Genomic DNA, 22,694 nt, shown 5'->3' on the forward strand with positions numbered 1-22,694 from the left:
TTCAATATTCTTGAATTAAAAGAAATGTTGCGAGAACGAGGTCAGTTGATCACTGGCAACAAAGGCGAGCTTATCGCTCGTTTGATACATTGTGTTCCTGAAATTGAAAATCGATTGAGTGGGAACGTTGAAGAGTGTTCGTAAAAAGAATTATGGAATCCGGAGGCACTTGGATCAGGACAAGCAGTTACGGTGACGCCTTTGCAGACCCATCAAACCTCACGGCTGGGTCAAAACGAAAATTTTCCAGGCGAGTTGGAATTATTACGCAGAGAGAGAGAGAGCTGTTACAACGGGAAATCCAGATTTTACAACGGGAAAGGGAGTTATCTGCTACGCCCCGATCTGACGTTAGTTCTAGCTCAACGATCAACGTTCAAACGATCGCAGATTTGCTAAATGAATTCTCGGGGGGAAATGATAATTTTCCAAATTGGAAGAAACAAGCTGAATTGCTGCAAAACACCTACCAACTGGACGAAAATTTAATGAGGATTTTGATTAGCCTCAGGTTGCGAAGCAAGGCTTTAAAGTGGTTTCATTCAACATCGGATCACTTAGAAATCCCAATAGCTACACTGTTTGAAAACATGCAGCGACTTTTTAGTTATAAACCTAATCGATTAGCGCTCAGAAGAGAATTTAAGAAACGTGTGTGGCAACGGTCCGAAAATTTTGCGGACTATTATCATGATAAAATTTCGTTATCCAACAGACTCACGTTAGACTCCAGAGAATTGGCGGATTTGATTATTGAGGGCATCCCCGATTACCGATTGCGAGACCAAGCTAAGATGAATCGGTTTCAAACGGCAGACGACATTGTGGAGGCTTTCCAAAATATATCGCTGACAGTCGATGTGAGAGGTGATCATCGTGATACAAACAGTAGGAGTGTGAATGTATGGGAGAAAGAGGACGTTAATTGGTAAGATAGACATAAAGACATAGTAGCGTAGTTTTAGTTTAGCACAGGTCAGTTTTGCGTATTTTATGACTGGGCCACTTTTCGTGGGGAAAATCTTCGAAAGACTCCCTCCCACCTCTTTGGGGAGAGGCAGGAGGGGTGTGTGGGATTCCCCGCGCCCATTATACCGGGCGCGGGACCTACCCACTAAAAACCCCACGGTGACCCTTCCGCACGATTTGGGAGGATACCGGGAATCGCTCGAAGTATACTTCCGGTATCCTCCCCGTGCCCGCGCTTTGCGCCCACCCGCGGGGGGACAAACGGTCCCCCCGGTAATCGCCCTGTCTCATAGCGGCAGGACGAGGCCACATCGTCCCCCAGGACATGACTGGGCCACTTGGGCCGACGTTTTCCAGACGCGCCCTGGCAAGGCCGCATCGGACAGCGTTCCCCTACCAGGAAAACTCGGGTTAGGGTTTAGTTTTAAGGACTAGAGGAAAAAAACACGAGAGTCGTCGCGACAAGGCAGTCGAATAGTAGCGAGTCGAGGGAAAAGAACGGAGGAGAAAGGATAGCGCGGAAAAGGAACCTTGTGCGGACTGAGTAGAATATTGCGCGGATCGCGACGACTATCGTACAGATTAATGTATATCTAATATTTAACATAATAATAAACCAGAGTATATTCACCTAGATCGTGGTCATACATTCGAACACCTACAAACAAGGGACGAAGTTCAATTGTAAAAGCGGGCCCACCCATGGTGCAGAAGGACCTTCGTTGCTACAATTGTGGCGAGACAGGACACTTGAAGATGGATTGCAAGAAACCAATTCGTCAATGGGGTTCATGCTACACGTGTGGTGATACTACGCATCGAGCACGGAACTGTCCACAGAACGTTTTGATAAGGAAGCCTACACAGTCGTCTACTCATCTGCTGCAGCCCAATTCTCCAGATAATCCATTCATGGTACCCGTCGAATTTAGTACGACGGACATACACGGTAAACCTTTTTATTACTCATATGAGGCCATTCTTGATTCGGGATCACCTATAAGCCTAATTAAAACGAAGGCATTACCATTGCATATATACTTACCAATGATCGATAGCAACCGTAGTTATTATGGTGTAAACGAGTCCCCATTAATTATTGACGGTATTTTTAGTAGCGAAGTTAAGATCAATGGTGTTGCTATATTTATGAAATTTTTCGTTGTTCCGGATGAGACCATGTCCTATAATGTTTTGTTAGGCAGAGATTATATAATGTCCCCTACCATAAAAATTTCACTAGGCTGCAAATTTGATATTGAAAATGTCGCTTCGAGCAATAAAATTGAGGATATTGATTGTTTCGAGCACCAAATTATGCAAATAGATTGTGTCGATGAAAACCACAGTTTACGATTAAATATCGACCCCACCATTGATTTTAATATATCCGCCAGAGTACAACAACTCTATTATGAGGAATTAATTTCCTCTAGGAGTGAGGAAACAGCTTCAAACTGTATGGAAATGTTCATTTCTGTGAAAACGGAACAACCGATTAGTTTTCGACCTCGGCGATTATCTTATGCGGACAAAGAAAAGTTGCAAACTATTTTAGATGATTTGCTGGACCGAAATATTATTAGACCTAGTAATTCACCTTATGCAAGTCCCATTGTTTTAGTTCGGAAAAAGACGGGGGGCATACGGTTATGCATAGATTATAGAGAATTGAACAAGATAACTATTAAGGACAATTTTCCGACCCCATTGATTGATGATTGTTTGGATCGTTTACGTGATAAAAAATTTTTTACGAAACTAGATTTAAGAAATGGATTTCACCACGTAAGAGTAGCCGAATCGTCAATTAAATATACTTCGTTTGTTACACCCTTAGGTCAATTTGAATATTTAAGAATGCCTTTTGGTCTAACCAATGCACCACGAGTTTTTCAACGATACATTAATACCATCTTTTCTGACTTAATCCGGAAGGATCAAGTTTTAGTATATTTAGACGACATTTTAATTGCCACTGATACAGTAGAAGAACACCTCAATATTTTAAAAAATGTTTTTAGATTGGCCTGTCGTTATAATTTAGAGTTTCGGTTGGATAAATGTTCGTTTCTCTACCGACAAATAACATACTTAGGGTATTTGGTTGACGAATCGGGAGTCCGGCCAAGTATAGAAAACGTTGAATCCGTTTTAAATTATCCAATTCCGCGAAATATTAAGGAGATACAACGATTTGTATTTTTAGCTAGTTACTTTCGGCGCTTTATTCCACAATTTTCTATAGCAGCAAAACCTTTATACGACATGTTAAAGAAGAATGTTAAATTCCGTTTTGGTCCTCAAGAAAACAATGCTTTTGAATCTTTGAAGAAATTACTGGCTAGTCAACCAGTACTTGCCATATATTCACCACACTTACCGACAGAATTACATTGTGATGCCAGTACTACGGGTTTTGGTGCAGTTTTGATGCAGAAACAATCGGACGGAAAACTTAAACCGGTGTTTTACTTTAGTAAGCGAACAACGTTAACAGAATCGAAATATCACAGTTTTGAGTTGGAGTGTTTAGCAGTGATTTATGCCATCAAGCGGTTTCATGTTTATTTATCGGGCATCCCTTTTAAGATTATCACCGACTGCGATAGCTTTAGATTAACGTTAGCCAAACAAAGCATCAATCCACGCATTTCTCGTTGGGCAATGTTTTTACAAGAATATGATTTCGAAATTGAACATCGATCCGGGTCTAAGATGTCCCACGTAGATGCATTGAGTCGTTGCCACGCAATTTTAATATTAGAAACAAACACTTTCGAGCAAGTTCTTTCCTTCAAGCAGTCACAAGACCTGAAAATTCGAGAATTAAGACAAAAACTAGAATGTGTGGAGGACAAATATTATGAATTACGTGACGGTTTAGTGTATAAAAAACTAGGTAATAACAAATTGTTATTCTTGGTACCGGAAAGTATGGAAACTAACGTTATTCAAGCTTCCCATGACGATTTAGGTCATTTTGGTGTTGATAAAGTGGTAGAAAATATTTCTAGAATATATTTGAAGGGATTGGGTGCGTGTTGGTATTAATCACAGAGTTCACTTTTTGAAGTCTTTATTCTTAGCGCGTCGTTCTCAAGTAAAAATTTGTTGTCTTGAGAAAACTCTATTCTTTCTTTATATACCATTACATGGCTGTCGCCGTTTTCTTTGGCCAACCCCCTAAAAGGTGGGGTTAACCAATTAGCGACTTAGAACTCCGCCAAATCGTACCGTTCCCCTTCTTGCGCTCGCAGCGCGCTTCTTGAAACGGGGGTGCGATTTGACGGTGGTTGCGCTTGCTGGCGAAGGTGGCAACGCCGCGGAATTTCCCAAAATCCTAGGTCGGCAGCGTGACCAGCCGATGGTCGCCAGACCTTGCGTCGAAGACCTTTAGGGAAACTCAGGGTTTATGACACTAGCGATTTACCATCGAGGCCGTCGACAAATTCTTACAATGAACATGCTTTCTAAAAACTCTAATTCCAGAAACGGCTTTCTCAAAGATAGCTTCGCTGTCGTCCATGTCATAAACCGTGCTAGCCGTTTGCATGTCCGATGCGTTTTTACTTTGTACGGCTAGCCGCTACATATTGGTTCCCAGATATGAGAAAAAAGGTCAAAGATCATATAGGAAATTGTTTAAAATGCATTGAGTTTTCAAATCCTAGTGGAAAGTCTGAAGGATATTTACATAGTCTCGATAAAGATAATCTACCGTTCCAGACTATACATATCGATGATTATGGCCCTTTAGAACGTTGCGGTCGAGGATATAAACATATTTTATCTATAGTTGACGGTTTCACTAAATATATCAGGTTATATCCGTGTAAATCCACCAAATCGGAAGAGACCATTCGTCATTTAAGGGAATACTTCCGGTATTATAGTAAACCGAAACGTTTGGTAAGCGATCGAGGAACATGTTTCACTTCAGGATTATTCAGGGATTTTATGCAGGATGAAAGTATAGAACATGTTCGGGTTGCTATTGGAACACCTCGGGCTAATGGTCAAGTGGAACGATACAATCGTATTATTAATCCTATGTTAGCAAAATTAAGTATAAGTCCGGGAAAATGGGATCGAGTACTAGAGCTCGTAGAATTTTCAATAAATAACACTGTTTGTCGTTCAACAAATGAAACTCCATGTAAACTGCTTTTTGGAAGGAACCAGTTCGGAATAATAAACGATAAGTTACGAGTAATTCTTGAAGCACAGAGTGAGGAGGAAAGAGACCTGGTGGCGATACGTAATGCAGCTACACAAGCTATTCAAAAAAATCAACGAATGAATGAGCAAATTTATAATCGTACACACAAAAAAGCAACTATATACAAAACTGGTGATTATGTTATGATAAGAAATCGTGATGTTACACCCGGTATCAATAAAAAGCTGATCCCGAAATTCCGAGGCCCATATGAAGTAAAAAAGGGTTTAGATAAAGATAAGTACGTTGTGGAAGACATTGATGGATTTCAACTGACGAGGGTTCCATTTTCAGGAATCGTTGGACCAGACCAGATGAAATCATGGATTCGTCTTTAGACTAAATAGTTAGAATCAGTTAGCTAGTTATATAGGTTTACATGCCATTAACTATATCTTATTAATTGTATAAGTTTATATTTTTATGTTAACTTAAGCATTTTATGTTAATATATAGATAGCACGATATAATTAATTCTAAGATAAAGGTAAAACTGTACGTATGCATACATCATTGAGGACAATCACAATTGTCAGGATTGGCCGAGTTGTAAGCAATCGTTGGGGCGACCGCCGCAGTTGGGCGACGGATGTTTAGGTTACAAGATAATCGATTCCGAAAAGGAAGGAGAGCGGAACGATCCCGAGGAGAAACGAGCGTTCTGCTGGCAGTCAAATAAAACCTCTTACGAAAGAAGCATCTCACCGTTCTTTAGTTTTCTTCACCCTTTTGTCCGCTATAATATATTGTAATTTTATTTATTTACAGGATCTTCCGATAGTGAAATATGTAAGGATATTTACAGTAACACGTGTGCGAAAGCGATATATTGCTTTTGAGCCTTTGGTCGGCGAACTCGCTTTCGGGCCTTTAGTCGGCAGTTGGCTTTCGAGTCGCCGCCGCGATTCCGCGAAACTTACGCGGGTCACACGTGGCCTTATAGAGTGACCGAGTCGCCACACGAACGACAAGGAGGACTCGGGGTATAAAACCCCTGAGCGTTGGACAAACCAGAGAGTTCTGTCCTGACCACTATGTACGACGTATCGCTGTCAAAATACCTATAGTTATTGTTGCGCATCTGTTCTTAACCACTTCGGTACGAGCGTCGACTATAGTCGACGGCCACAGGTGACCCCACACAGCCGAGCGTCGACTATAGGCGACAGCCAGGAATTTTATCTTATCTCTGCAGTTGCGGAGTGTTCGCTCGCATAATTTTAGTTTCGCTCTGTCCATCGCCCAACACGGTTCTGTGACGTTTTTACATGTGTAAAATAGGAGTTATTATATTTAGTTCTCTTTATATTTTAAAGAAATAAATAAAAGCGCTTTTAATTCATGTGGGTAATAATATAATAACAAATTTTCGAGATTTTTATTTTTTATTTTATATCTTGATTTTTATCATTCTTAGACCCACAATGAATTCTGATACATCATCAAGTGAAGACAGTATCGTTTTTAGACGTATAAATGTTAAGTCAAAGAGAAAGAGGACAATAATTCTGTCGTCGGACTCAGAAGTAGAAGAATTAATTGCAAAAAACAAAAAAGAACTAAATACGTGGTCGCGTGCAAACTTGAATCCACACATACACACGTTTATTGATGAAGATTGTGGAATTAAGGCAGAAAATATTAAAGACACATTTATTGTTTTGGATTATTTCCAAATATTTTTTTCGGAGAATTTAGTAGGAGATATTGTAAATGCCACAAATAATTACTATCGACATTTATCATCAAATAACATTTCTTCTTCGTTGAAAAATTGGTCCGATAGAACCATAAATGAAATGTTTACTTTTTTTGCGTTAACGCTTACAATGTCGCGTATGAAAAAATTACGGTAATTATGCAAAACAGGTGTTTCCTCAGCGATTTTGACGACCTTAAAATATGTTGTCAGGGATACGATTCTGAACAACTTTTTCCTATACATGTTACCGCCGCTCGACCTTCATTTCCGAGATATTCGCGAAAAACTGCTGCTACTACTACAATGTATTCTGCCGTATACCTATCTACAGTACCAAAGCAAATGACGAAGCTGGCCTTTGTTTCCGAGATATTTGTGTAAAACTCCGGTTGATTTATTTCGACGCAACGCATTCCAGTTTCCAACTTGTCCCGGGTATTAGTTTGGTTTGGGTTAGATTATATAGATAAATCAACCGGTTGTTCAACGGAATTGTTGGATGACCAACCTGATGACTCGATGCTGATAAGCGTATCGGAACCGCTGCGTCCAAAATAACTGAGTAAGTCTTGTTTTCCCCATTTCTACTGTAAGTACAGAAGCCTGGACGAAGTACACAAATGTCTCATCCAGGACAAGTCATCGGCAGCCAGTCATCAGGTACTAAGGGTCACCGACATCCCCTCCTCAGCGAAAAGCCTAATATACAGGGTGCTCGGCTACCTATAGCAAAAATTCTAATGAGCGATAGTAGAGGCCAAAATAAGACGAAAATCAAGAATACTAATTTGTTGATGGAGGCTTCGTTGCAAAGTTATTAACATTTAAAGTTCCGCCTGTAGAATGACAATCCGCTAAACAGCTGCGTTCGCGCGGACGGTTGCGGCAGGCGAGTGCTAGTGGTTCTCACGCAGCATGAAAAATTCTGCTTACCGACATTATCGACAGCCTTAGATTTTTGTCCACTTATGGGAATGCGAACACCTTACGTTGAATAAGATTCAACTTGTCTTATGAAAATCCAGAAGGGCATATCAAAACTCGCTCGACGAGATTTTCACAGAGAAAGGGTGAATGCCAGTTCCAATACACAATGTTGTGAACAAAAATCACCCACATGCGATTATACACGCCCCACGATTGTCCACAGTGTCCACAAGTATCCACAAATAATCCTTTCAGGCACTAACCACTATGCAATTAAGTAAACACGTACCGCGATTATGTTATTCGTGAATGTCTACGTGTACGTGTATCACGATTCTTCCGAGTTACTTACGAATAAAACTGTTATTAATTTTTCAAATACACTTCAATTTAAAAATGTAAAAAGGAATCGCAGGATAAATGAAATTTTCGCATCGATTTACGTTCACGGCGAAGAATGTAACAATACTAGCAGCTGACTGTGCCATCGATCGACGAGGTTCAGAGAAACATATGCCGAACAGGCCCCGATTCTACGTCACTCGCCTCGCTTATCTCTCTCACACACAGCGGAGACAAAGGGCAGCATCGGCACGTGTTCGGCCAGCTAGTCAGTCGTAAAACAGTATCAGTCAAGCTAGTTCACGCGACACATTTCAGTTATGTATTAAGTAGCATGTAAGAAATACAGTGATATAAACAATCAGCGAATACTTATTAAATTCCTGTTTACATTTTTAAATTGAAGTGTATTTGAAAAATTAATAACAGTTTTATTCGTAAGTAACTCGGAAGAATCGTGATACACGTACACGTAGACATTCACGAATAACATAATCGCGGTACGTGTTTATTTAATTGCATAGTGGTTAGTGCCTGAAAGGATTATTTGTGGATACTTGTGGACACTGTGGACAATCGTGGGGCGTGTATAATCGCATGTGGGTGATTTTTGTTCACAACATTGTGTATTGGAACTGGCATTCACCCTTTCTCTGTGAAAATCTCGTCGAGCGAGTTTTGATATGCCCTTCTGGATTTTCATAAGACAAGTTGAATCTTATTCAACGTAAGGTGTTCGCATTCCCATAAGTGGACAAAAATCTAAGGCTGTCGATAATGTCGGTAAGCAGAATTTTTCATGCTGCGTGAGAACCACTAGCCCTCGCCTGCCGCAACCGTCCGCGCGAACGCAGCTGTTTAGCGGATTGTCATTCTACAGGCGGAACTTTAAATGTTAATAACTTTGCAACGAAGCCTCCATCAACAAATTAGTATTCTTGATTTTCGTCTTATTTTGGCCTCTACTATCGCTCATTAAAATTTTTGCTATAGGTAGCCGAACACCCTGTATAAGGACCAGCATCACTAGAGTCAGCGCTTTTTTTCCTTTCAACCCTATTGCGGTAGCGGTCATTCGAATTTGTTATTTCCGTGTCGGTCTGTATGTGTCCGGAGTGTACATTTCTCACCCGGATCCCAACACTTTGGCGCAGTCGGTAGGACAACCGACACACTACGTATCACTCAGTATTAACGGAACAATTGTCCCACTGAGCGTGAGTGTCAACCTCAACGGGTTGCGGGTAAAGAAGAACAGGACTTCAGCGGAAATATCCCTAATTATCGCCAAAACCAATACGCCACGCGTACCTATCAGCAACCTTCGAACTCTACAAATAATTACCCAAATCCTGTCTCTAGCCATCGTTCACCAAATCGATTCCTTGTAAGGTAAAATCCCGCTGATACTTTCTCTTCTAATATTATAACTCAAAGGAATCCTCAACCTTCAAATTTTCTCAATGCTCAACAATCACCGAATCCACCGATCTCGATAGAAGACGCTACAACAGAGTTCAATACAATGAGACTTTCATAAATTCTTCAAATTCTTTATCATTCGGTAATGACCAACTTTGTGTTCTATTCGAATCGAAAAATTCTAATGCCGATGATCAAATTTAAAAATTCTTAACCCACACTGGTGCCGTCGTCTCTTTAATTAAAGCACCTAGTATTCATAACTTCAATACAGATACTCGGAAGCCTATGGTATTAAATGGTATCGCACCCAATATTCCCATCCAGACATTAGGCGAAACAAAAATTCAATTAAAGGTTCATGATAAAAGTATCATTGGTAGTTTTCAAGTACTCGACGTTCAAACCAACATTCCTTTCGACGGACTGTTAGGCGACAATTTCCTTCGCACTCATAACGCTAAGATTGATTATTCAACCTCTTCCATCTCATTCGAGTCCATACCATTTTCTATTCCATTACTGCGCAACACCCCACAGAAACATATTTCGACAATATTCATCAACCCACGAACAGAAACCGTGGTTCCCATTACATTAATAAATCCTCATTGCATAGAAGAAGGCATAATAACATCGCAACAGTTAAACGAAGAAAATTCGCTCCTATTACCTAGCGCTATCGTAAAAGTCCATTGCAAAAATAGAGCCTTTACCACTATCATTAACACGTCACTTAAACCGCAAGTAATCCCAATCCCCGAAATGTTTATTGAACCAATCCCGAACTACTGTCATATTTACAACCTCGCTACAAATCAAAAGGAAAATGAAAGAAATCAAAGACTGCGGGTACTAAACGAAAACTTACGTCTTGATCATTTAAACATTGAAGAGCGTCAATCAGTAACAAAGATCTGTGAAGAATTCGACGATCTATTTCATCTTCCTACCGATTTGCTAACTCGAACTACAGCAACCTCCCACACGATTCCCATGACCGATGAAACTCCAATCCAAGTAAAAACTTACCGTTATCCACAAATTCACAAAACCGAAGTAGACAAACAAATTGAAAAAATGTTGTGTCAAGGCATAATTAAACCTTCTACCAACCCTTGGTCCAGTCCCCTCTGGGTCGTACCCAAAAAAATGGATGCATCAGGCGAACGGAAATGGCGTTTAGTAATAGATTACAGAAAATTAAACGAACGTACAATAGGCGATGCTTATCCACTCCCAAACATCGAAGACATTCTCGACCAATTGGGACATGCATAATATTTTACTATGCTAGATCTGGCAAGCGGGTTCCATCAGATACCTATGGATCCTAAACACAGCCCAAAAACCGCGTTCTCAACTCCAAGTGGTCATTATGAATTCACCCATATGCCATTCGGGCTTAAAAACGCGCCTTGTCGTTTCCAGCGAATGATGAATAATGTTTTGACCGGATTAACTAACAAACAATGCCTCGTCTACTTAGATGATATATTGATTTACGGTTCCTCGTTAGAGGATCACCATCGAAAACTAAGTGTAGCGTCTTTTCTAGATTACGAGAAAATAATTTAAAGTTACAACCCGACAAGTGCGAATTCATGAAACGTTCGTGCGAATACCTGGGTCACGTAATCACAGACAAAGGAGTAGAACCTAATCCTGTAACGCGACATAATATTTTCCATACATATAAGAACGACGACGCGACTTTCGCTGACACACCGCGCCCTTAGTGATAACTAGGCTAGAAACAAGCAGGTAATACTAAAAATAGAAGGGGTCGCAACCAATCAGCGGCGGATGAGGGCAGCGCTAGCGCGCTACCCTTAGTATAAATACGGGCCCTCAGGCCCATGTTCGGCAGTCGCTACCCGACTAAAGTCAGAGAAGCTCCACAGTGCCGGCTCCTACGCGGACGTGCCAAACTGCTGGAAAACCTATCGACTAACCGTCGGGTACATTCGCCACGGGAAAGCTCCTCAGTGCCGGCTCCTACGCGGACGTGCCAAACTGCAGGAGAGCGCCCACCGCCTCTCTTTGAGAAATCCTCAACGGCCCCGCGCACTTGGCCAGGGCCTAACGATCTCCGACGGCGGATCTTCCGCCGGACCTTTTGTATACGCATTACAATAAACTCGAGTCCACCTCCGGGCAGACTCCTCCATCCTACCAAGTCGTTCGTGTCACTCTAAACACCCGCACCCTCCTCATCTATCCCCTTTCCTCCATCCTCTCCCAATACCTCCCTTCTTTTCCCTCCCTGTTTCCACAGGGAAACACTAGTCCTCTTACAATCCTAATAAAATTAGCTGTATCGAAAAAATTTCTAGACCACGTAATCAAAAGGAAATCAAAATGTTCTTAGGATTGACCGGGTACTACAGAAAATTCATTCCAAATTTTTCGACACTCGCGAAGCCATTAACCCAATTGCTAAAGAAAGATATACGTTTCGATTGGGGAGAAGAGCAGGAAAAGGCATTGACAAGCCTAAAAGAAAAATTAACTAACAGAACTATTCTACAATTCCCCGATTTTTCCAAAGAATTTATTTTAACCAAGATGCATCCAACGTCGGAATAAGATCAGTTTTATCGCAACTTTCGAATAATAAAGATCTCTCTATATGTTCCATAGCACACGGAATCTTGCTTATATATTTTAATTATATAGTTTGTTTTAGTTTTTATATGTTTGCTATTTTCTATATTACTCATCGGTGAGGTCCGTTAGAAACGGTGCCGGGGGCAACCGATTCGGGCCGGGTGCAAAATCGATCGATTGCACGTGTCGCGGAGTATTCTCGGTCCTCGAAGGCCCGAGAATGTTCCACGGCACGCGCCTCGAACTTTTGCACCCGGCGCGAAGAAAATCCAAAAGACGATCGGGACCAGGGGATATAGCCAGGGTCCCGATCGCCGGGCGGGACTTGATTTTTGACCAGTATACTACGAACTCGGTATCGTAACACAACACGCGAAACAATTTTCACGAACACAGTTTAAGTGTATTATACAAAAATATATAGTTTTTCCTGCACACGTTGTCAAGCTCATTCAAACCCAATTAATCCCAACGGACTTAATAGGACGTAGGGATCTTAAACGTGCATTCTTCCGGGTGTCGAAAATATTCGTGACGAGGACTTACGACCCTCGTCGACGCGTCACACAGCAAGCGCGTCTCATCCGCGGAGTGTACGAACACTATAGCTTATTACTCGCGCACATTAAATAAGGCAGAACAAAACTATTCCACTACGGGAAAAGAATTGTTGGCCATAATTAACTCCGTCGAACATTTCCGGCCGTATCTATACGGACGAAGATTTACAATCTATACAGACCATCGACCGCTTCAGTGGCTATTTAACTGCAAAAACCCTTCTTCCAAATTGGTTAGGTGGCGTCTTAGATTAGGAGAGTATAGTTATAACATAAAATATAAACCTGGATGTATCAATTCGAACGCTGATGGACTTTCTAGGCTCGTTCCCGAAAACCTAATAAACTTCACGGTCAAACAAGGTCAAAGCTATCAAGATTTTATTAAATTCCACTACACCAATCAAAATACCATATCTTATGACACCGAGACGAAATCTTTATCAAAAATTAAGGATCCAATTATTTTACTATGGTCTATGGATTTAGATGAAAGCAATAAATATTCTGAGTATATTAGTTCTAATTTCGACATAACTAACGTTACAACTAGCTTCAATGATTTATCTAAGCTTCAAAATCAGAAACAAACTATATATTTGCTATATCCTTTAAACCATCACTTTGACAAACTAGAATATAGAAATCTCTTCGTGTGCTTTCAGAAACTAAAATCAATCATCCAAGATAAGAAATTCATTTTAGTTCCACCAAAAAAACATAATAATATTAAGGTAGATCAACTTAATGAGATGTTGAAGTTTGTATTTCCTAACAACGAAATTAAACTATTTAACCTCGCGAAAATTACTCCAAAAACAGAAGAAGAAAAACAACAAATTTTAAAGGAAAACCACGATGGAAAGTTAGCCGGACACTACGGCTTTAGTAAAACACACGCCAAAATCAAAGAACGGTACAATTGACCTTCGATTAAAGCAGATATTAGGAAGTACGTACAATCATGCCACTCTTGTCAAATGAATAAGACCAACTTCAAACCTGTGAGGCAACGGATGGAAATTACTACCACAGCCAGTGAACCATTTGAAAAATTAGCAATTGATATTGTCGGCCCACTACCTTTCACAGAATCAGGGAATAGATTTATCTTAACGGCACAAGACGATTTAACAAGATATTGCTTTGCCAAGGCAATCCCCGATCATGAGGCATTAACTGTTGCAAAAGTTTTGATCAAATTATTCATGCAATTTGGAATCCCCAAAACCTTCCTTACGGATCAAGGCACGGATTTTATGTCGAATCTAATGAAAAATCTGAGCAATCTCCTCAAATCAAAACATATCTGTACTAGCCCCTATCATCCCCAAACAAACGGAGCACTAGAACGTTATCACTTGACTCTAAAAGACTATTTAAAACATTACATTAAACCAAATCAATCCGATTGGGATGAATATATTCAGTTCGCTACATTCAGTTACAATACTTCCACTCATAAATCCACCAACCTTACACCATACGAACTCCTATTCGGACGAAAAGCTTACCTACTTACATCTATCGTACAAGAACCACAATTTCATTACACGTATGACGACTATATTCGGTCACTACAAAATAAATTAAACACATCATTTAAAATCGCAAAAGAAAATTTAGCTGAATCTAAACATAAAAGCAAGGAGTACTATGATAGGAATTCTAACCCGATACAATTTAATGTAGATGATTTAGTTTGCATATATCAAAAACAAATAAAGAAGGGACTAAATAAAAAACTCGCACCTAACTTTAAGGGACCTTTCAAAATTACAAAAATATTTCCCAATCACACTGTCGAAATTCAAATAGGGAAGAAAAGTTATAAATATCATACTAATCTCTTAAAACCATACATTTCAGATGATTCCGACAATCCTGTTACTAATTCTTCTTCCTAATCTCTCCGTTAGTAACCCTTATATTAATACTCCTCTCTCTCACTCAAGCGGAATATTTTACAACAAAAAGGGTATCGCAAAAATATCAAACTCTAAATTAACTCTCTTAACACATATTAATGTTATTTATTTAACCGAAGCAAAAGACATCCTAGAATCGTATTTCATAAAATCGCAAAACTTATGTACCATTGCATTGAAAGATCCTGCGGAGCATAATTATGCCAGTTTTCATTGCGATCAAACTTTGAAACTTATCGAGGACGAATTGCGAAGCATACGTAAAAACCAAGACATCTTGCACGATTTAATTGGCAATACCAAGGAACGTAAACGTAGAGGTCTAATCAACGGGGTAACCATCATACTAAACTGGTTAATCGGAACACCAGATGCAGACGATGCCCAATACTATTCAGACAGTATTAAAATGTTGATAAACGATAACAAACAAACACAAACTCTTTTAAAGTCGCAAATTCAGATTATTTCAAGCACCATAAAAAATTTCAACAGTTCATTACAATCTTTGAAAACCATTGAAGTTACACTAAATAATAATTTAAGATTAATTAACAAATATACTTCAGAAACCAATGCATATCTAGCGCGCCTATCTCTAGAATCAATAATTACACGACATGCTACAATGCTTCTTTCTCTTTGCATGCGTATCTCTGCTGAATATAATAAATACATAGAATCAATCAACTTAGGCAACCATCAAATAGTTTCGCCATTTGTCGTAACTCCGAAAGAACTATGCGAAGAATTAAATAATTATAAAGGAAACCTTGAATTACCGATAATAGCAAACGTACAAAATTTGCCAATTCTTTCTAAGTTAATGAGTTTGAAAATGTAGCGGCTAGCTCGCACAATAAAAGAAACATTTGGCGTGCAAATGCTAGCATGGTTTACGACAAGCAAAGTCGAAAAGGCCACTTTTGAGAAAGCCGTTTCTTACGAGTTTTATTAGCCAGCATGTTTTTCGTCGAAGATTTCTAACGGCCTCAGTGGCATATTGCACATGTCATAAACCAGGGATTTCCGAAGGGCTGCAACGCCAGGTCAAGCGACCCTCGGCGGGTGACATCACCAGGCCTGGACTTGGAGGAAATTCCGCTGCATTGCCAAACTTCCGCCGACAAAGCTACCCCCACCGGGTCACATCGCCTTTCCCAAAAAGCGCGTCAAGGGCGCAAGGAGTAGGCGATGACTTCGGAATTGCAAGATGCTTAATTGGTTAACTTCGACACATCGGTTGAACCACTTAGGCGACTGCAAACAGTTCGAGAAAAAAGTTATTTTGTACAGAAGTCAGTCTTCGCCACGACACCCAGTGAACAACACCTTCAGAATAAAGAGTACAAGGCGAACTTGGCGATTGCATTTAAGACCCATTCTTATCTTCACACGCAACCACTTCAAAAATATTTTCTAAAAACGGAATTGTTGTATTTGCTTTAAATTTCCCACTCGTAAAAACCACAAACTTTGACGTATACCAACTAATTCCGCTTCCCATTCAGCACCAAAATACGTCAACCTTTTCCTACATCATGCCAAAACAACCATATTTACTCTTATCCCAATTCAAAACCCTTTTTTCCTTCCTATCAGACTTGTCGGAATGCCACGAGTATTTGGAGGGAATGTACGTATGCGCAAACGTCCACACCTCGAAAAATACGGACCAAGCCACCTGCGAGGTTTCGTTACTGTCACCTCACATAAACCAGCTTCCTGATGACTGCGAGACAAGGACCATCCCAGCTGAGATAGAAACTTGGAAATACACTGGTGGACAAAATGATAAGGCACCGTTGTACACATAAGAAATTCCAGATGTATTTAGTAAAATCTTAAAGTTATTAGCAGTAAACTATGTTATAAGTGAGAAACTTCCTTTCAAGGCCACGTACCAGTCTAGACAAACAAAACACGGTGCATTGTGGTCTTTGAGTTTCATTGTTTCGAAATTTCAGGTGGACAAAATGTTAAGGCACTTGAAGTAGTCTGTTAGAAAACGTTGAAGTGTGCAGTTCTCTGCAAGTTTATCTTGTAGAAATTACTTATTAATAGTTAGTTTATAAGTGTTTAAATACTTTTTAACCCAAAATTAAATTATGGGACGAGGAACAGCATTAAGCGAAGATGAGAAGATTAAAATACTCCAGTTAAAGTCTAATGGAGAAAATCAAGTACAGATTGCAAAAAAACTAAAAAGAAGTCGGTGTGTTATACAGAATTTTTTACAAAACCCCGAAAAATATGGGAAACAGAAGTCAAAGGGAAGACCTGCAGCCCTTTCTTCAAGAGAAAAAAGATTAATTTTGAAAAAAGCATCGAATTCTGGACTTACGCCTCGACAAATTGCAGTGGATTGTGGAGTTAACGTATCGACTAAAACAGTGAAAAGAGTAATTCAAAAAACAAGCTATTTAAAACGGAAGAAATTTACTATAAAGCCGCCGTTAACAGACAAACATAAGACCGCCCGATTAAGTTTTGCAATAGAGCACATTCAATGGAAAAACCAGTGGAAACGAATTATATTCACGGATGAAAAAAAACTGAATTTGGATGGTCCAGATGGATATAAATACTATTTCCACGATTTAAGAAAGGAGCAAAGGGTATTAAGTCGCAGACAATGTGGTGGTGGTGGAGTAATGATATGGGCAGGTATCGGCTATAGAGGAAAAACGGAAATAGAATTCATTCAAGGCCGTATGAATAGTGCTGGTTACTTAAATTTAATTAAGAGACACATAGACACTTACGCTCGCAGAATTGCTGGGACAAAATATATATTTCAGCAAGATAATGCAGCTGTGCATACCGCTCGCATAGTAAAAAATTATTTTGAAACGGAAAATGTAAAGGTTTTAAATTGGCCCGCAAGATCTCCTGACCTAAGTATTATCGAGAATGTTTGGGGGAAACTCAGCCGAACATTATATGAAGGTGGAAAACAGTATAATACAGTGTCCGAATTAAAATCTGCAATTTTAGAAGCTTGGGAAAGCTTGGATCAAAATTATATAAAGGATCTGTACAGAAGTTTACCAAGAAGAATGATTGAAGTGGTACATCGTCAAGGGCAGTCGACACATTATTAAAACTTAAAAAAACTATGTAATCTTATTTCATTTTAATACTTTTGTAATTTTATATTGAAAGTGCCTTATAATTTTGTCCACACTCAATTTCATTTTCTTGGTATAAATAATAAATGGATTGAACGATTTATTTAATTTTTTCATATATTATGTCAAAACTAGTACCTTATTTTGTTGTGTATTCATATTCCACGTATATGTACAAATAGATGATCATTTCCAAAAATTTTGAGGTGCCTTATCATTTTGTCCACCAGTGTATATAGGAGGAAATCAGTGGATCTACATCTTGCAGAAACCAATAACCGTCACGATTATCTGCGAAGAAGAAAAGGACCAAATGGAAATCATCATCCTACACCAAACCGGAGTACTGCAGCTGCGAAATAACTGCAAGGGTTACACCATGCTATATCTCTTGGAACCTGCAAGTCACACAAATAAGAACTTTACCCATTATATTCCTCCAGTAAGCATAGTTGGGAGCGATTGCTGCATCACTTCCGAAATTGCAAAAATACAATCCGTAGAATTAAAACCAATAAAATTAACAAATATAGATCTAAATGATCTCAAGTACGCCAGGAAAAAGATTAACGAATTCGATGATTTGTTAACGCAACGGTTAAAAGAACCGTTCATCGTAACACACACACAGTGGTATACAATAGCCTTGTGTGTGATAGCCGCGATACTAATTCTATTTGTGTGTGAAAATTGTTGTCGGCACTACGGATGCTGGAAACTCCTTCAGAGACTGTTTTGCTTCACCAAAAACTCAACCAATGGCGACATTGTCTCACCTATGATTTAGAATTTTATTAATTGTACATTCGACTCAGATGTTCGTACTGAATACCGGGAGGAGTCCAGGGATATCGTCCTATACGATGTTCAAGAAGGAGTACGAATACCAGGAAATCCAGTTTCCACGGAAGAAGACGCCGGGCAAAGTCAACAACACACACCTGCATCATCACGATATAATCTTCGTAGCAATGCCAGCCGCGCTACAAGATCGCGCAAAAGTACTACACCATTGTAATATAGCAATGCGAATTTATGTATTAATGTATTCTTTTTTCTCCTCCTTTTTGAAACTAATATTCACTGTATCAGTTAACCTAATTATTTACTAGATGGTAAGGTATTTGTACGTTAAGATTAATTTGTTTATTTAAGTATAGCAAGATAGTTGACCACTAACCCAACTAAATTAAGACTCTACACCGTACCGCCAGAACGACTTCAATTATACAACTTAATTTTAGAAATTGTATTTTTAAGTTTCATATTCGCTGCCGAAAAATAAAAAAAGGGGGGAGGTGTTGGATGACCAACCTGGTGACTCGATGCTGATAAGCGTATCGGAACCGCTGCGTCCAAAATAACTGAGTCAGTCTTGTTTTTCCCATTTCTACTGTAAGTACAGAAGCCTGGACGAAGTACACAAATGTCTCATCCAGGACGAGTCATCGGCAGCCAGTCATCAGGTACTAAGGGTCACCGACATCCCCTCCTCAGCGAAAAGCCTAATATATAAGGACCAGCATCACTAGAGTCAGCGCCTTTTTTCCTTTCAACCCTATTGCGGTAGCGGTCATTCGAATTTGTTATTTCCGTGTCGGTCTGTATGTGTCCGGAGTGTACATTTCTCACCCGGATCCCAACAGGATACGTTTTAGATGTAATTGTTTACACCGGCTCAACATCCGAGATGCAAGCATTTTCTGCAAAATTGAGTAAAGCTGGCAATATTGTTGCAACATTGATGCAACCTTATTTAGAAAAAGGCCATCAATTATTCGTAGATAACTGGTATTCGAGTCCTGCGCTGTTCGAATATTTACACAGCTTTGCAACAAACGCATGTGGGACAGTGAGAAAGCGACGTGTAGGTATGCCTAAAATGCCAGAAAAATTACAGACAGGAGAGTTTACTTTTAGATCATCAGGAAATCTGCTCGCACTGAAATGGCAAAACAAACGCGAAGTTTGGATGTTGTCCACTAGCCATTCAGTAGAGTATAAAGATTGTAAAAAGAAAAATTACCAAACGGGTGAACAGATTCAAAAGCCTTCATGTGTTGTAGATTATAGCAACTCAATGGGCACAGTTGACAAAAGCGACGCAATCATTAGTACGATTTCATGCACAAGAAAAACGCTGAAATGGTACAAGAAATTCTTTTTTCATTTACTAGATATTTCAATATGGAATGCGTATTGTTTATATAAATTTAATACGAAAAAGAATATATCAATGTCTAATTATCATTTAGCGTTAATAACAGAACTTTTAAAGAAATATTCGGAATCGCGGGAATACAACTCTGGTAATCCGTCAGCATATCTTATGCGTTTCAAGGAAAGACATTTTCCAGCGCTTTACAGTAGTGATAAAACAAAAAGGCAAAATCCAATGAGAAGATGTATTGTGTGTTCAATGGATAACAAAAGGCGTAGTACTAGATATTATTGTAAAAAATGCAATGTTGGCTTATGTGTAGTCCCATGTTTCGAAATGTATTACACCGAACAATAACATTTATTGTGATATTTAAAAACTTACAATATAAATAAAATAAAACAATAATTTTAAGTTAAATTTTCTAATTTTTCATTTATCAAAATAAAATTGTCAACATTTAGAAATATCGTAATAAAAACATGCGATCTCTTGATTTACATTACATGCCGCCTGTAATGTAAAACAAGCTTTCAGTATTTCAAATCTTATCTCATCACAGATCTGTCGATGAACGAGGCAGTGTGCGGACGGTGAGTGCCGGCTATGGGCAACGTTTCGTGGCAGATAGGCGCCGTACCGAAATGGTTAATCCCTCAATCCATTAAGTCCTTACAAAACTCAGAAGTGGGATCCTGAATCATTTATACGATTTGCGAAGTTAAAACCGCGTCGTGTATTCTGACAATCTTACCTAATTTTAGTAAGACATTGAGTAAGGAAGTTAGTTGAGGTGATTTGTAATAAGTATCAAGATGCCAGCAGGACTCAAAGAAACATTAGTCGACTTTACTGTGGCCGAATTGAAGACTTTGCTTCGGGCACGAAGACTTCCGGAACATTGATAAACTTGTTGAAGAACTAAATCATACGGGCGATGAAGCAATGGAAGAACAGTCTGGGGACGATTCGCTCATTGCGGACGAAACCGTAGGAGAAACCGGACTACACCGAACACCGATCTGCAAAACCAGGCATGCATGCACTGCTTCACATCCCCAGAAGCAATAGTGAAGGCGTTTTCCAAGCTGACCCTTCAAAATTCGAAGGGCGAGCGAGAGAGACGAGACGCAAGGAAACCAGCGGAGAAGCGGCAAGGGAGCAGCCAAATTAGTCGCCGCAGTGAGTTTCGCTGTACCAATTGCCAAGCAAGGGAACACCTGGAGAAGGACTGCCGCAACCCGAAGGAATGGGGAAGCTGCTTTAAGTGTGGGAGCAAAACGCATCGGGCCAACAAGTGTCCACAAAATGCAACTGCCCAGCACGAGACGTCGCACCGGGAATCTGCACACACAACGCAGACTACTGGTCTAGTTCAGCCGACATCCCCGGACACCCCGTTCGTAGTACCGGTAGAGTTCACAGTTCCAGACAAAGGTAATATAACACACGTTTATACCCTCTCCGCAGTCATCGATTTCGGGTCACCAGTAAGCTTAATTAAGATGCGTTTTGTTCCGTCTGAACTGTGTACGCCTGTGCAAATGGCCGGAAAATCGCTTCACGGGTTAAAATATACACCGCTAATTATCCGAGGAGTATTCGATAGAGAAATGAAAATAAATGGGGTCGACATGCGTGTCAAATTTTTAGTTGTTCCCGACGAAACGATCACCTATGCAGCGTTGTTAGGACGCGACTACATATTAAAACCACAAATAACTATCACCCTGGGTCGAGAATTTAAAATTCAAGAGGTCGAAGGACCGTTGAAAGTAGAATTCGAAAAACAAATTCTCCAAATAGATTATTCAGATAATTCTACGAACGCCACAACCGAGTTAAGAATCAGGGTAGAATGTCCAAGCGCGATTAAAAAATTAGAAACACTATATGACCAAGAATATGTAAACGCTGATGCCGCTCCCGAAACAAGTTGTCCTATGGAATTAGAAATTAAATTAAAAACGGAAGATCCAATCAGTTTCCGCCCGCGGAGACTGGCCTTTAGCGATAAGGAAAAATTGCGATCGATTCTGGACAATTTGTTAAAGGAAGGCATAGTAAGGCCTAGCAATTAGCCGTTTGCGAGTCCAATCGTCTTAGTTCGCAAAAAAACTGGCGATATACGCTTATGTGTATGTGTAGACTATCGCGAGATCAATAAAGTAACAATAAAAGAAAATTTCCCTACACCGCTAATTGACGATCATTTAGATCAATTGAGTGGGAAAAAATATTTTTCAAAGCTTGATCTTCGAAACGGTTTCCACCATGTTAAAGTGTCCAAAAATTCGGTAAAATAAACATCTTTTGTCACCCCTCTGGGGCAATTTGAATACACAAAGATGCCTTTTGGTTTAACAAATGCACCCCGAGTATTCCAACGTTATTTGATCGAAATTTTTCTCAAATTGATTAGAGAGAATCGTATTCTTTTATACTTAAATGTTATTTTGGTAGCTACGGTAACAATAGATGAACATTTAGAATTATTACGCGATATTTTTTGTTTAGCTAAAATATTTAAATTACAATTTCGACTAGATAAATGTTTTTTTTTTGAACACAGAGATTACATATTTAGGGTATATAATTAATCACAGTGGCCTTCAGCCAAGTAAAGAAAATGTAGAATCAGTCTTGAAATATCCTATCCCGCGAAACGTTAAAAAAGTACATAAGTTTGTGGGATTAGCAAGTTATTTTCGCCGATTTAT

At 39.5% G+C, this 22,694-nt stretch overlaps 1 protein-coding gene across 1 annotated transcript; it reads left to right on the top strand.

Annotated features, from left to right (window-relative positions):
• The first annotated feature begins 1,671 nt into the window (after positions 1 to 1,671).
• LOC122403958 lies at positions 1,672 to 20,331 on the top strand. Its single transcript, XM_043407784.1, has 4 exons — positions 1,672 to 1,918; positions 3,218 to 3,448; positions 19,460 to 19,622; positions 19,914 to 20,331. Exons 1-4 carry the CDS (start codon positions 1,672 to 1,674, stop codon positions 20,329 to 20,331), a joined length of 1,059 nt encoding a protein of 352 aa, XP_043263719.1.
• Positions 20,332 to 22,694: the final 2,363 nt, after the last annotated feature.

Source organism: Colletes gigas, unplaced genomic scaffold (genome assembly GCF_013123115.1).
Source record: "Colletes gigas isolate AHSC1104 unplaced genomic scaffold, ASM1312311v1 Colletes_gigas_Sc00086, whole genome shotgun sequence".
Taxonomy (NCBI): Eukaryota; Metazoa; Arthropoda; class Insecta; order Hymenoptera; family Colletidae; genus Colletes; species Colletes gigas.

Bases quoted from the DNA above. Each gene is read 5' to 3' on its own strand.
- LOC122403958 (XM_043407784.1), top strand. From the start codon at position 1,672: ATGGTGCAGAAGGACCTTCGTTGCTACAATTGTGGCGAGACAGGACAC. The intron at 1,919-3,217 runs GTAAACCTTTTT...AATTTTCTATAG, and splicing joins TAGTACGACGGACATACACG to CAGCAAAACCTTTATACGAC. The intron at 3,449-19,459 runs GTAAGCGAACAA...GGATCCCAACAG, and splicing joins TAAACCGGTGTTTTACTTTA to GATACGTTTTAGATGTAATT.